Source organism: Oryx dammah, unplaced genomic scaffold, assembly GCF_014754425.2.
Source record: "Oryx dammah isolate SB20612 unplaced genomic scaffold, SCBI_Odam_1.1 HiC_scaffold_3, whole genome shotgun sequence".
NCBI classification, from domain to species: Eukaryota; Metazoa; Chordata; class Mammalia; order Artiodactyla; family Bovidae; genus Oryx; species Oryx dammah.
The window spans coordinates 102,530,784-102,543,729 of NW_024070187.1; the positions used below are offsets into that span (position 1 = coordinate 102,530,784).

General features: G+C 48.1%; 1 protein-coding gene across 1 annotated transcript in view; it reads right to left on the bottom strand.

Moving 5' to 3' along the window:
• Nucleotides 1–12,946, bottom strand: part of STK32B (serine/threonine kinase 32B) — a 384,696-nt gene that overhangs the window by 22,987 nt on the left and 348,763 nt on the right. The window contains exons 8-10 of the mRNA XM_040238370.1: nt 7,913–8,029; nt 4,049–4,174; nt 1,995–2,126 (exon numbers count right to left, since the gene is read on the bottom strand). Coding sequence (XP_040094304.1) covers nt 1,995–2,126; nt 4,049–4,174; nt 7,913–8,029 — 375 coding nt within the window. The remainder of the gene's footprint in view (nt 1–1,994; nt 2,127–4,048; nt 4,175–7,912; nt 8,030–12,946) is intronic.

Here is a 12,946-nt window from a genome sequence, read left to right on the forward strand (position 1 = left end):
CAGAAAGAGAAAGACAAATTCCATCTGATATTAGTTTGTTGTTGTTGCTGATTAGTCAGTCATGACTGACTTTTGCAACCTCATGGACTGTAGACTGCCAGCCTCCTCTGTCCTTGGGATTCTCTGGGCAAGAATACTGGAATGGGTTGCCATTCCCTTCTCCAGGGGATCTTTTTGACCCAGGGATCAATCCCGAGTCTCCTACACTGCAGGCAGTTTATTGCTGAGTCACCAGGGAAGCCCATGATATTACTTAAGTGGAATTATTATTTTAAGTGGAATCTAAAATATGACACAAATGAACCTCCTTACAAAAAAGAAACAGACTCACAAGACACAGAGAACAGACCTGTGATTGCCAAGGGGGTGGAGGTCGGGGAGGGAAGGATTGGGAGGTTATGGTTAGCAGGAGCAAACTATTAAATACAGAATGGATAAACCACAAGTTTCTATTGTATAGCACAGCAGGAACTATATTCAATATCCTGTGATAAATTGCAATGGAAAAGAACGCCGAAAAGAATGTATATATTCTTGTAACTGAATCACTCAGCTGTAGGGCAGACATTAACACAACATTGCGAATCACTATACTTCAATAAAAATAAATAAATTGAAAAAGACACGTTGAAGTCCTAACGCCACGTACTGGTCAATATGACCTTATTTGGAAACAAGGTCTTTGCAGATGGAACTAGTTAAGATGAGGTCAACCTGGAGCAAGGGGTGGGGGGTCCTAAATTTGATAACAGGTGTCTTTAAAAGAGGACTATGTGAAGACACAGAGAGACACAGAGAGGAAAATGCCTTGTGAAGATGGAGGAAGAAATGAGTGATGTGGCTACGAGCCAAGGGGTGTCAAGGGCTGTAGGCCACCGCCAGAAGCTATAAGAGGCAAGGAAGGAGCCTCCTGAGAGCCTTTGAGAAAGCACAGCTCTGTTAATACCTTGATTCTGAACTTCCGGTCTGTAGAATTGTGAGTGAACACATTTCAGTTGTTCCAGATCAGTGTGTGACACTTTGTGATGGTAGCCTAGAAAATTAACACAAGGACTCTCAAAGGGTGGCCTTGGGTGCCTCCACAGTATAAACCTTTGCAGAGGGTGTGGGAAAAAAAAAGAATGACTTTTTTTCTTTCCCTTTTCTGAGAACAAAGAAGATAAAGAGAACAGTGAGCAGGCCTGAACATTCCTAGTTTTTTTGCTCCTAACTCTGTATGTCTGTAACTAAGTTTGCTTCACTCCTATTTTCCTTTGACTCTATGCTAATACATCCTGTTTCTGGTATTTACCCATACAACACCCTTCTCCTTGTAGTTACATATCAGAAAGAAGGCCGCAAGACCACCGAACTGCCAGACTCAATCACTGGGTTACTGATGCCAGCCTATGACTGTCTTTGAAACAACGCAAGAGGAAGAAATCAACATCCTAACACACTGGTACCTCATCACCAACTCCTGACTTTGATCTTATATAAGCTCCTAGACACCTCATGGAGGTGGGGGCGGGGGCACAGTTCTTGGAGGCACAAGCCTACTGTATTCTCCTCTCTGCCAGCTGAGAATTAAATCCACGTTTCTATTACCTCCAGACTCTGTCTCATATATTTTATTTAGCTTCAGTGGGCAGAGAAGGCCAAGAATTTGGCCAGTAACAGGTGCTGGGCTTTACTGGGCACAGCACTGAAGGCACTTGGCATCGTTCTTGGGTTCTTGATCAGAGATACAGAGATTCCTGCACTAGGAACCGTGCTAATGTGAATGATGAGAGCAATGATGTATAGACTCAAGCGATGCTCTCATAGCATCCTGCTCTGAAAGATCACTTGTTTGATGGAGGCATTTGATTGACTGCAAACGAAGGCATTTGGGAGGGTGAAGTGACACGCCACCCTCCCTGCCCACCCCCCTCCTGGCTAAGAAGCAGCTCAGTCACATTCACTGGACTGCAGGGTCCCTCTCTGTCAGGGTCTGCTCCCAAGACAGCGCTCACCAGAGGACAGCTGTCCTTTGAGCCGTCTTTGGATCTGTTCTTTGCCAACCTCTTCTTCTTTTTATGAAGTGGTTTGGATTCAAGAATCATCTCTTCGAGTTCAAATGTGGGATCGCAGTTCAGTCTCCCTTTCTGAAAGGAAGTGGTAAAGGAAACACGGTTTGCCTTGGTTCTGCATCACTGACTTGTATTTTCATTCATTTCTTCATTCAATCACTCATTCAACAAGTAACAGTGAGCTACTCCTAGGGGATGAAAGAAAGTGGTGAAAGTGTTAGTCACTCAGTCATGTCCAGTTCTTTGTGACCCCACGGACTGTAGCCCACCAGGCTCCTCTGTCCATGGAGTTCTCCAGGCAAGAATACTGGAGTGGGTTGCCATTCCCTTCTGCAGGGGATCTTTCCAACCCAGAGACTAAACCTGGGTCGCCTCCATTGCAGACAGACTTTATACCATCTGAGCCACCAGGGAAGCCCCCCCCCCCGCCAGGAGACATATCTGCTCATTTCTGTCCTGATGATGAACACTGACACATTCTCACTGCACACGTCATTCATTTATCCCTATAATCCCCACCCACCTGTTAATATCCACATGTTTCCTTCATTTTATGTGTGTTCATTTCACGAGATTGAGTTCAGTTTACCAATCTGATACTTTCACATATTTTCTCATACCCTCCTCCTCACGTCATTACTACTTTTTCTATTAATGTAAATATCATTTTTAACAAATCCATTTAAAGATGCCATTTCTGGCCAAAAAGTGAAAGTGAAAGTCACTCAGTCGTGTCTGACTCTTTGCAACCCCATGGACGGTAGCCTGCCAGGCTCCTTTGTCCGTGAAATTATCCAGGCAAGAATACTCGGGTGGGTAGCCTTTACATTCTCCAGGGGATCTTCCCGACCCAGGGATTAAACCCAGGTCTCCTGCATGGCAGGCAGATTCTTTACCATCTGAGACACCATATCTACCCATCCATCTTGGCTGCCAGTTGCCCTGCAGCTGAAGCCAGTTGACCCTTGGGCCTGTGGTCATCCTTGGGAGCCTCCGGGCTAGCTCCTCAGCCTCCTTCCTGTTGGTCTCCTTCCATTCATTCTCAGCACCCACCTGTCCACTCAATGGTGTAAACCTCACAGTTTTATCTCCCTGCCAAGTGCACTCCAGCGTTTAGAGGGCACAGTCCCAAACCCTTGTCATGATCTCCGGAAGTCTCCAGGGTGTAGACTGTGGTCCCTTCCACCCTCATTCCCTACTCTTTTCCTCTATCTTACTCTGCTCCAGCTATAAAGCCTTTTCACTGTTCTTTGAAAGCTTTTTGCTGCCTGAAGGTACGTGATCTTGAAATTCCCTCTGCCTGGAAAATTCCATCCTATCTTTACAAGCCTGGTTCCTTCACTTGGTTCGGATCTCTGCACCTCTACCTAAAAGCAGCCCCCCTGCCTCCTTCTCCTTCACCCCATTCTCTCTCTGTCTTCCTCGCTCATTCTGTGCGTAGGAACTGGCATCACTGCCTGGTGTCACGTTACACAGTTACTGGTGAGTCACTGTCTTCCTCTCATGAGTTTGAGTAAGCTCCAGGAGCTGATGATGGACGGGGAAGCCTGGTGTGCTGCAGGCCATGGGGTCGCAAAGAGTCGGAGATGACCGAGCAACTGAACTGAACTGAACCTGGTGTCACATTATACGTTTACTGGTGACTCACTGTCTTCCTCTACCCGACAGGCAGCTTGTGAAAGGGTGGCTCATTGGCTCCCATTACCCTGCTCTCACCCACCCAGGGCCTGGATCTGTGGACATCACAGATGTGATTTAACAAAAAAAAAGGAGGCTCTGTGCCCCTGAGGACCCACTACAGGGAGGGAAGCCACCCAACTGGACCGTGCAAATCAGGTCCAAATCCACGCCAAATCTCAGTGAAAGGTGATTCCTTTGGAGCTCAAATGATGTGGTCAGCAAACCCCCTCCCTGCTGCCAGCTTCCAGGGTGTTCCTAAGCACCCAGGAGGAAGACCCTGCACAGGGCTGGATGTCATAGGACAGGACCTCACTCACATTGGGCACAAAGCCGGGCGTCAGTGCCTTCTCCAACACCGCATCCCAGTTCATGTCGGCCAAGTAGGGTGAGCTCTGGATGTCACCAAGGTTGGACAGGCGGCTCTCAGGGTCCTTGGTCAGGAGCTGCAGGCAATGAACAAACGTATGCAGTTGGGCAGGACTGAGGTTCGCAGAGCCTCCGAAGGTGGAGTCTTGGGAAAATGAAGGTGCCTCTGCTTCCACGTCCCATGAATGTTGTGCCCTGTCTGGGCTGCTTGTGTTGAAGCATTGTATATGCTCAGTTGCTAAGTCAGGCCCGACTCTGTGACCCCATGGACTGTAGCCTGCCAGACTTCTCTGTCCATGGGATTTTTCCAGGCAAGAATACTGGAGTGGGTTGCCATTTCCTTTTCCAGGGGATCTTCGTGACCCCGGGATCGAACCCACATCCTTGCATTTCCTGCATTGGCAGGTGGGTTCCTGACCATTGAGCCACCAGGGCTGCTTGCTGAAGTGTCACCTATGCTTATACCCGTTTACAGTCACGGAGGAACTGAGAGGCCAGGCTGCTTCCCCAAGGTCAACCGGAAAGGGGCTTTTTGGGACTAGGTTTTCAGCCGCCATGCTCCCCTCAAGGACTCTTACCCTGTGATGTGCTACCTGCCAATGAGGTCTGCAGAGGCCTCCAATTAAAAATAAAAAGAACTAGCCATCTCATTTTAGGACGTTCAGCTTGGTAATGGTATGCACAAAAGCATAATAAAAATGTCCCCTGGACAGCTATGAGGTGACCTCTGCAGCCTGATGGACTAGTCTCTTTCGTAGCCAAGATCTCATTTTTAGCTTCTCCTCAAACAGAGTTTCTGCTAATAAGGGGTGATGCAGTAAAAGGAAAAAAAAAAAAAAAGCTGTACCATATTACCTTGCATCCAGAGGTGTTTTCAGATTTTAAAACACTAGCTTGTCTGATGCTAAGAACACTGAGGCTACAAATGAAAGACAGGACCCAGCCCTGGGATAGCTACTCGGTAGCCACGTAGCTTCAGAGGAGCTGCTGACTGAGACAAGCATGAATGGTAATTCTTCCACTTCTGGTTCATGATTAAGATGAGACCCAAAGTGGGTTGGTGAGGACCTAGGACATCTCTTGGCAGGATGGCATGCCCAGATAGGCAGGTAGGGGCTGGAATCAGGACCCCCTCACCAGGTGGCTCTCACCATCACTCCAACTAGTAGGCTGGACACCTGGCAGGTCCTACCTGCTGATCATGGGGGCCTCTCTCTAGGAGCTGCCCCCCAAAAAGACAGGTGCAGATTTAAACAGAGATGCTATTTCAATGCCTGGTGGCAAAGTTTATGGTTTAGGGTAGAAGGTAGTTCTCTGACTTCCTGGGTGTGTGGGAGGCAGTGTTGGCAGGTGGGTAGGGCTTCTGGGTGATTCCAATCAGCAGTTGGGGTTAAGGACCACTGATGTCTAAATTCCAGGAGCTCAATCTCCCCATATGCAATTTAACTAATGAGTAATTCCCCAAGTCTTCTACAGCAGGGGTCCCCAGCCTCCAGGATCTAATGCTTGATGATCTGATGTGGAGCTGAAGTAATAATAGTGGAAATAAAGTGCACAATAAAGGAAACGTGCTTGAATTATCCCCAAACCATCCCCCTAAGCCCAGGTCCACGGAAAAACTGTCTTCCATGAAACTGGTCCCTGGTACTAACAAGGCTGGGGACTGCTAATCTGGAGCAGTAGAAGGATTAAGAGCTGACATCTGCAGTTCAGAGAATGAATGACTGCGTTAGTTGCTCTTTGCGATCCCTTAGAGTGTAGCCCGCCAGGCTCCTCTGTCCATGGGATTTTTCAGGCAAAGAGTTCAGAGAGCTTAGACTCAAGTCCTCTGTTGCCCTCTAACAGCCTTGCGGGCTTGAGTGAATAATTTTGCTTTTCTAAGCCTCAGGTTTCCCATCTCTAGTATGGGGGTAATAACAGGACTCCTCTTGAGGGGCCTGTAAGGACTAAATGAGCAGATTACATAACACAACATTCCCCCAACGAGCACTGGCTGCCATCCTCACAGTTCCTTCATTAAAGGTAACTGGTATCCACTGAGCACGCACACACACCTGCCGACTACATGCAAGGCTCAACTCTGGGTCTCGGAGGATTCTGAGCAAGTTTAGCCAAATGTCAGCTACCGAAGGAGGGCATCAAAACCCACTGCCTATGCCAAATTGGAGCTTATCAGAACACAAACAATGGGGCCCACCCCGCCGTTTCTGATTCAGCAGGTGCCAACATGCTCTCCCAGGTGATACTGGCCCAGGGACCACACTCGGAGACTGACTACTTTATTCCACTAGTAAGAATTCCAGATTTTCTAGCTGGATTTAGAAAAGGCAGAAGAATCCGAGATCAAATTGCCAATATCCATTGGATCATCAAAAAAGCAAGAGAGTTCCAGAAAAACATCTACTTTTGCTTTATTGACTATGCCAAAGCCTGCAACTGTATGGATCACAATAAACTGGAAAATTCTTCAAGAGATGGGAACACCAGGCCACCTTACCTGTCTCCTGGGAAATCTGCATGCAGGTCAAGAGTAATGGTTAGAACCGGACATGGAGCAACAGCCTGTTTCCAAACTGGAAAGGAGTATGTCAAGGCTTTATATTGTCAACCTGTTTATTTAACTTATATGCAGAGTACATCATGCGAAATGGCAGGCTGGATGAAGCACAAGCTGGAATCAAGATTGCTGGGAGAAATATCAATAACCTCAGATATGCAGATGACACCTCCCTTACAGCAGAAAGTGAAGAAGAACTAAAAAGTCTCTTGATGAAAGTGAAAGAGGAGAGTGAAAAAGTTGGCTTATAACTCAACATTCAGAAAACTAAGATCATGGCATCCAGTCCCATCACTTCATGGCAAATAGATAGGGAAACAATGGAAACAGTGACAGACTTTGTTTTGGGGGGCTCTAAAATCACTGCAGATGGTGAAATTAAAAGACACTTGCTCCTTGGAAGAAAAGCTATGACCAACCTAGACAGCATATTAAAAGGCAGAGATATTACTTTGCCAACAAAGGTTCATCTAGTCAAAGCTGTTTTTTCCAGTAGTCATGTATGGATGTGAGAGTTGGACTCTAAAGAAAGCTGAGTGCTGAAAAATTGATGTTTTTAAATTGTGGTGTTGGAGAAGACTCTTGAGAGTCCCTTGGACTGCAAGGAGATCCAACCAGTCAATCCTAAAGGAAATCAGTCCTGAATATTCATTGGAAGGACTGATGCTGAAGCTGAAACTCCAATACTTTGGCCACCTGATGCTAAGAACTGACTTATTGGAAAAGACCCCGATGCTGGGAAAGATTGAAGGCAGGAGACAGAGGATGAGATGGTTGGATGGCATCACAGACTCGATGGACATGAGTTTGAGCAAGCTCCGGGAGTTGGTCATGGACAGGGAAGCCTGGCATGCTGCAGTTCATGGGGTTGCAAAGAGTCGGACATGACTGAGTAACTGAACTGAACTGAACAATTCTTAGGAAAAGTCAGGAGATACCCAATTTCTTAAAGCTCAGTGAGTTAAAAGATGATTTGTAAAAATTTTAAAGAACCATATGCATTAAATATTTCTAATTGTTGGAAGTTGGTAGCGGGGTGAAAAAAGTCTGAGGGCTTTGTCATCCCAGATTTGACTTCAGGCCACACCCCTCTGTCCAGCGGCTTTGTGATCTTGAAGTGAGATGGTGAGAGCACTGGTATTTCACCACTGTCCCTACATGCGTCCTCTCGTGGCTTAGTCAGCTGATCTGTTTGTTTCTGCACTGAATGACCAGCTCCCTGGCCAGGTAGACGGGCGGCTAACCCCTTACCCCTTACCTTCTTTAGCAGGGCGACCATGCCTTTGCACCACGTGGAAGAGTAGTGGACGCGCTCAACCTTGAACATGTTCAGGATCTCGTCGATGGGCGTGGCCGAGTGGATTTCATATGGTCTCTGCAACAAGGGACAACAGACAGCATCAGACAGCCGTCCACATGGTTAAAACAGACACAGAGAACAGACCTGCGGCTGCCAAGAGAGATGGGGGTAGGGGAGGGATGGATTGAGAGTTTGGGACTAGAAGATGCAAACTATTACATATAGAGTGGATAAACAACAAGGTCCTACTCTATAGCACTGGTAACTATATTTAATATCCCATGATAAACCATAATGGAAAAGAATTTATGTATCTATATCTACCTATATCTATGTCTATATATGTATAACTGAATCACTTTGCTGTACAGCAGAAATTAAGACAACATTATAAATAAATTATAGTTCAATAATAAAACTTTGGCCACCTGATGCAAAGAGCTAACTCATTGGAAAAGACCCTGATGCTGGGAAAGGTTGAGGGCAGGAGGAGAAGGGGACGACAGAGGATGAGATGGTTGGATGGCATCACTGATTCAAAGGATGGGAGTCTGAGCAAACTCTGAGAGATACTGAAGGGCAGGGAAGCCTGCCGTGTGGCTGAAGTCCAAGGGGTCGCAGAGTTGGACATGATTTAGTGACTGAAAAACAAAAACAAATAATATATTAAAAAACTGTCATTACAAGGGGTGGTTTATTCTTTCCCTGCAGGTAACAGTGGGTGTTCCAATTACACAGCTGAGCAGGTGGCCTGGACCCCTATGTCAACAGTGACTAGTGCAGGAACCCAGTGGGTGGGTGTTCTCTTACAGTGCCAGAAGGGTCAGTGATTGGTGAGGTCACATAGCCAGGAAGCGGTAGAGGCAGGACCCATACCCTACAATCTAACCCCAGGGTCTCTGTTCCAGACCTAGGCCTGCAGAGAGGAGTGGGTCTCGCCATCCACAGCCCCCCACCCACTGGCGGGCTTGGCTGCATCTTCTCTGCCCTGGCTGAACCACCCCACGAATGAGCAGGGCGGGAATCACCAGATATGGGTCTGGTTGGGCAAGGGAGGCAGGGAGGCTGGGGCCACTTCCACCTGCCATCCTTTCTCCTGCACCAGAATGAGGCCTAAGCCCTGTTCGCCAATTCCCCAGCATGGCAGAGCACTGAACTTCCTGACACGTTCTCTTGACACTGGAGTGGGCAGATTTCTCTCTTTATTTTTGGCCTCCAAACACCTCTCAAAGCTTGGAAAGGCTCCTTTGACTTGGACCTAGGGGAAGTGGCTTGGATAGTTTCTGAACAGTAACTGACTCCCTCAACCCCTCCCACCCAAGAACAGCTCTTTCAGAGCCTCTTCTTCACCCTCCACCTGGCTGTGTGCTCCAGGAATCTTCCAGTTTCCATCAGGGTCACATGACCCAGGGCTGGAGCAGGCAACTGATTCCTAAGTGTGTGTGTTTCAATGACCAAACTGATCCTGGAGAAATCTGGAGGAATGAGCTCATTGTTAATCCACATGACCTTGGTTGACCAGTATGGAGTTTTTGCAAAGATGTGGGGGGCGCTCCTGGTAGGTGGGATTACATAAGCTCCATCCCTGTGTCCTCAGGGCACCGAGCAGTATCTGTTGCCCAGCAGGTCCCGGAGCAGAAGGACAACAAAGATGATGGTCAGATCATCCACAGTTGCTGATGGAACACGGACCGTGAACCTAAACACTGTGCTGGGCTCCCATGGTGCATAAAGGGCCAGCTCCAACCTCGTGGAACTTGGATTGCCATGGGGCTGCAGCAATTGGAGAGGTCAGCCCAGAAAAGGGAGGTGATCCTGAGCCCTGGTTGGAATACAATTCCCTGGAAGGAAGTGTCTGTATCTCTACCAAGTGGGCCCCCTGCCCCAGGGAAGATGCCTGCCTACCTGGGTGCACCTGTGCCTTCTGATATATCCACCCAGAAAGGGGCTTCTTCCTGACTGGCTGCCTCCTCTCTCATCTGTTTCACTGAATTGGGAATCTCCCTTCTGCCCAATAGGGCAAAACCCCAAACCGTGAGCTCTCTGTGTGTGCGTGCACATCTGATTCTTTGCGACCCCATAGACTGTAGCCCGTCTGGCTCCTTTGTCCATGGAATTCTCTAGGCAAGAATACTGGAGTGGGTTGCCATGCTCTGCTCCAGGGGATCTTCCTGACCCAGGGACTGAACTGGGGTCTTCTGCATTGCAGGTGGATTCTTTACCATCTGAGCCACCAGGGAAGCCCGTGGACTCCCTAGAAAGTCTAATTAGCTTGCTACACTAACATTCTTTAAATCTGGCTTCAAACATTTTTGAATTTAATAGGAAGTGGAGTACAGTTTCAGTTTTAAAATTTCCACCCAAAGTTGCTGCCTGCTTTCATGTTGCAGGATCCCTTTGTGTTTCACCAGGAACAACCACCACAAATAGAAATGAGAGTGAATATTCACTGAGAGCATCTGGGACGTGACACAAAGCTCCCAGCATCTCCATGAACTGGCTACTGTGAATGTGACCACCTGGGCTTTCCAGGTGGTGCTAGTGATAAAGAACCCGCTTGCCAGTGCAGGAGACAGGAGACCTGGGTTCGATCCCTGCGTCGGGAAGGTTCCCTGGAGGGGGGCCTGGCAACCCACTCCAGTATTCTTGCCTGGAGGATCTAACGGACAGAGGAGCCTGGCAGGCTACAGTCCACAGGGTTGAAAAGAGTTGGGTATGACTGAAGCGACTTAGCACGCACACACAATATGACCACTTTACAGCAGACGAGCCAGAGGCCCCAAGCCCCAGAGCTAGGATGTGATAGTATCAACATTAAAGCTCAGGCAATATCAACCCCCAGCCCACCTCTGAGCACTACTGTTGCAGAGGGAATTGTGTCCCTCAAGTTTGTACATTCAAGTCCAAATCCCAGTGCCTTAGAAGGTGGCCTTGCTTGGAGATAGGGTGTTTACAGAGGTGATCAAGTTCACACGAGGTCATTAGCTTGGACCCCAATTCAATATGACTGGTGTCCTTGTAAACAGGGGAAACCCTAGAAAAAGGGGACCCTAGGACCCAGGGAGATAGACATAGAGGGGACACCAAGCAAGGAGACACAGGGAGAAGACGGCTGTCTACGAGCAAGGAAGGAGCATCTTGATGTGAGGTGTAAAGGGGCAGCTTCCTTCACCACCCTCAGAAAGAGTCAGCCCTGAAGACACCTTGAACGTGGACTTCTAGGCCCCAGAGCCGCCAGAGAACAGGCTTCTATTGTTTAAGCCGCCCGGTCTGTCGGACTTGGTCACAGCAGCCCGAGCAGACTAGGACCATTACCCTAGCCGTCCTCAGGCAGAGTTCTAGGGAAGGTGTCTGACTTCTGCTCTGTTCTGGGAGGTGTCAGCGCTGTGTAGACCAGGCTCCTGGTGTGAGCAGACAGACTCCTCTCAGCTCTTCATGGAAAAGACGGCAGTGAGGGGTTTCGGGGTGGGGGTGTGTGCTGGGGAGCCCCTACAGGGCGTGCTGGGCGCACAGAAGGGGTGGAGGGGTGCTGCCTTAGTGTGGGAGGGGGTTCAGGAAACCAGAGTTCAGGCCACCACCCGAAGACTGGCCTTCAGGAGTTGAGACTCTGGTTTTCGAACTCTTCAGGATTGCTTCTTCCCATTTTTTGCCTCTCAAAAGGCCATTTCTCTGACTCCGGTCCAAGTCCCGCCCTGGTAACCCAGCTACTGCAGGTGTCAGGGTGCTGCCTCACCTCTTCATTTTAAAGTTTGCGAAACTGAGGCTGAGAGACAAAAAGTGACTTTCCCAACATCCCAGAGACCCAGATTCTCCTTCACGGCTCTTTCCATCAGAGACGGGAACTCAAGCACCCAACTGGAGAATCAGCCAGCAACAAGTGTACAGACTTCTGTTATCATTTACTTGGTTATTTCAAGGGATCTATGAATTCTATTTGCTCCCCAGGCCCCCCAAAGAGCCTCTCTCTCTCTCCCCCCACTTTTGGAGGGAACCAGACCAATAAAAACAACAATGATGAGAATAACAGTAACCATGATTGGCCATGAGGCTAATATAGCAGTTAAATACTTTAGGAAATGCATTTGGAACACTATAACTAAAATCTGCACTGCATCTTGAAGCTCCAGGCTCAGCCTTGATCTGTTTGGGTGGTTGTGGAGACGAGAATATTGTTCAATATTAAGATCAATATTCCATCGACGTGGTCAAGAGTTCTACTGAGGCTTGGTCTCACTCATTGGTCTTAGGATGTGCTAAGAAAACCGAGTGGTATTTACGAAAGTCAAAGTTAGCTCTCAGTCCTATCTGACTCTTTGAAACCCCATGAACTGTAGCCCTCCAGGCCCCACTGTCCATGGAATTCTCCAGGCAAGAATATCAGAGTGGGTAGTCATTCCCTTCTCCAGGGGATCTTCCCATACCCAGGGATCAGACCTGGGACTCCCGCATCGAACCAGGGAAGCCAGCAGTATTTTTAAGGTGATGTAATTACCTGTTCAGCTGGTGAAAGTGATTTTGGCAGCAGGGCACCAGATAGACTTATTATGGAGTGCAAGTGTGTCTATTCCAGGAAACCCAGTTTACAAAAATTCCAATTTACCAAGAAACAGAAGAAGCAGGAAAAGAATTGCCATAGACCTGTTATTTTTACTGCTAGAGCTGAGCTGGGCCTTGGGGACCATCTCATCCAATGTTTTTCCCCCCAAATCTTTTTGCTCAAAATCCAAAACAGAACAGATGCAAGTGAAGAACAGTTCCCCAGGTTGCTTAAACCTCCAGCAGCTGGAGAAATCTTTTTTCCTCTATGAACTGTTGAATCATTCCTGCAGGGTCCTTTACTTTTAGGAAGCACAGCTTGAAAATCCCTTGCCTCATGGAAACTGGAAGGGCAAGGTCAGAGAGTTCATTTCACCCCAGGTTTCTAACTCCCAGCTCAGTGATCTCTCTGCTTCACTGAGGGACAGGAGGCAGTGTTCAACTCAAGGGCTGCCT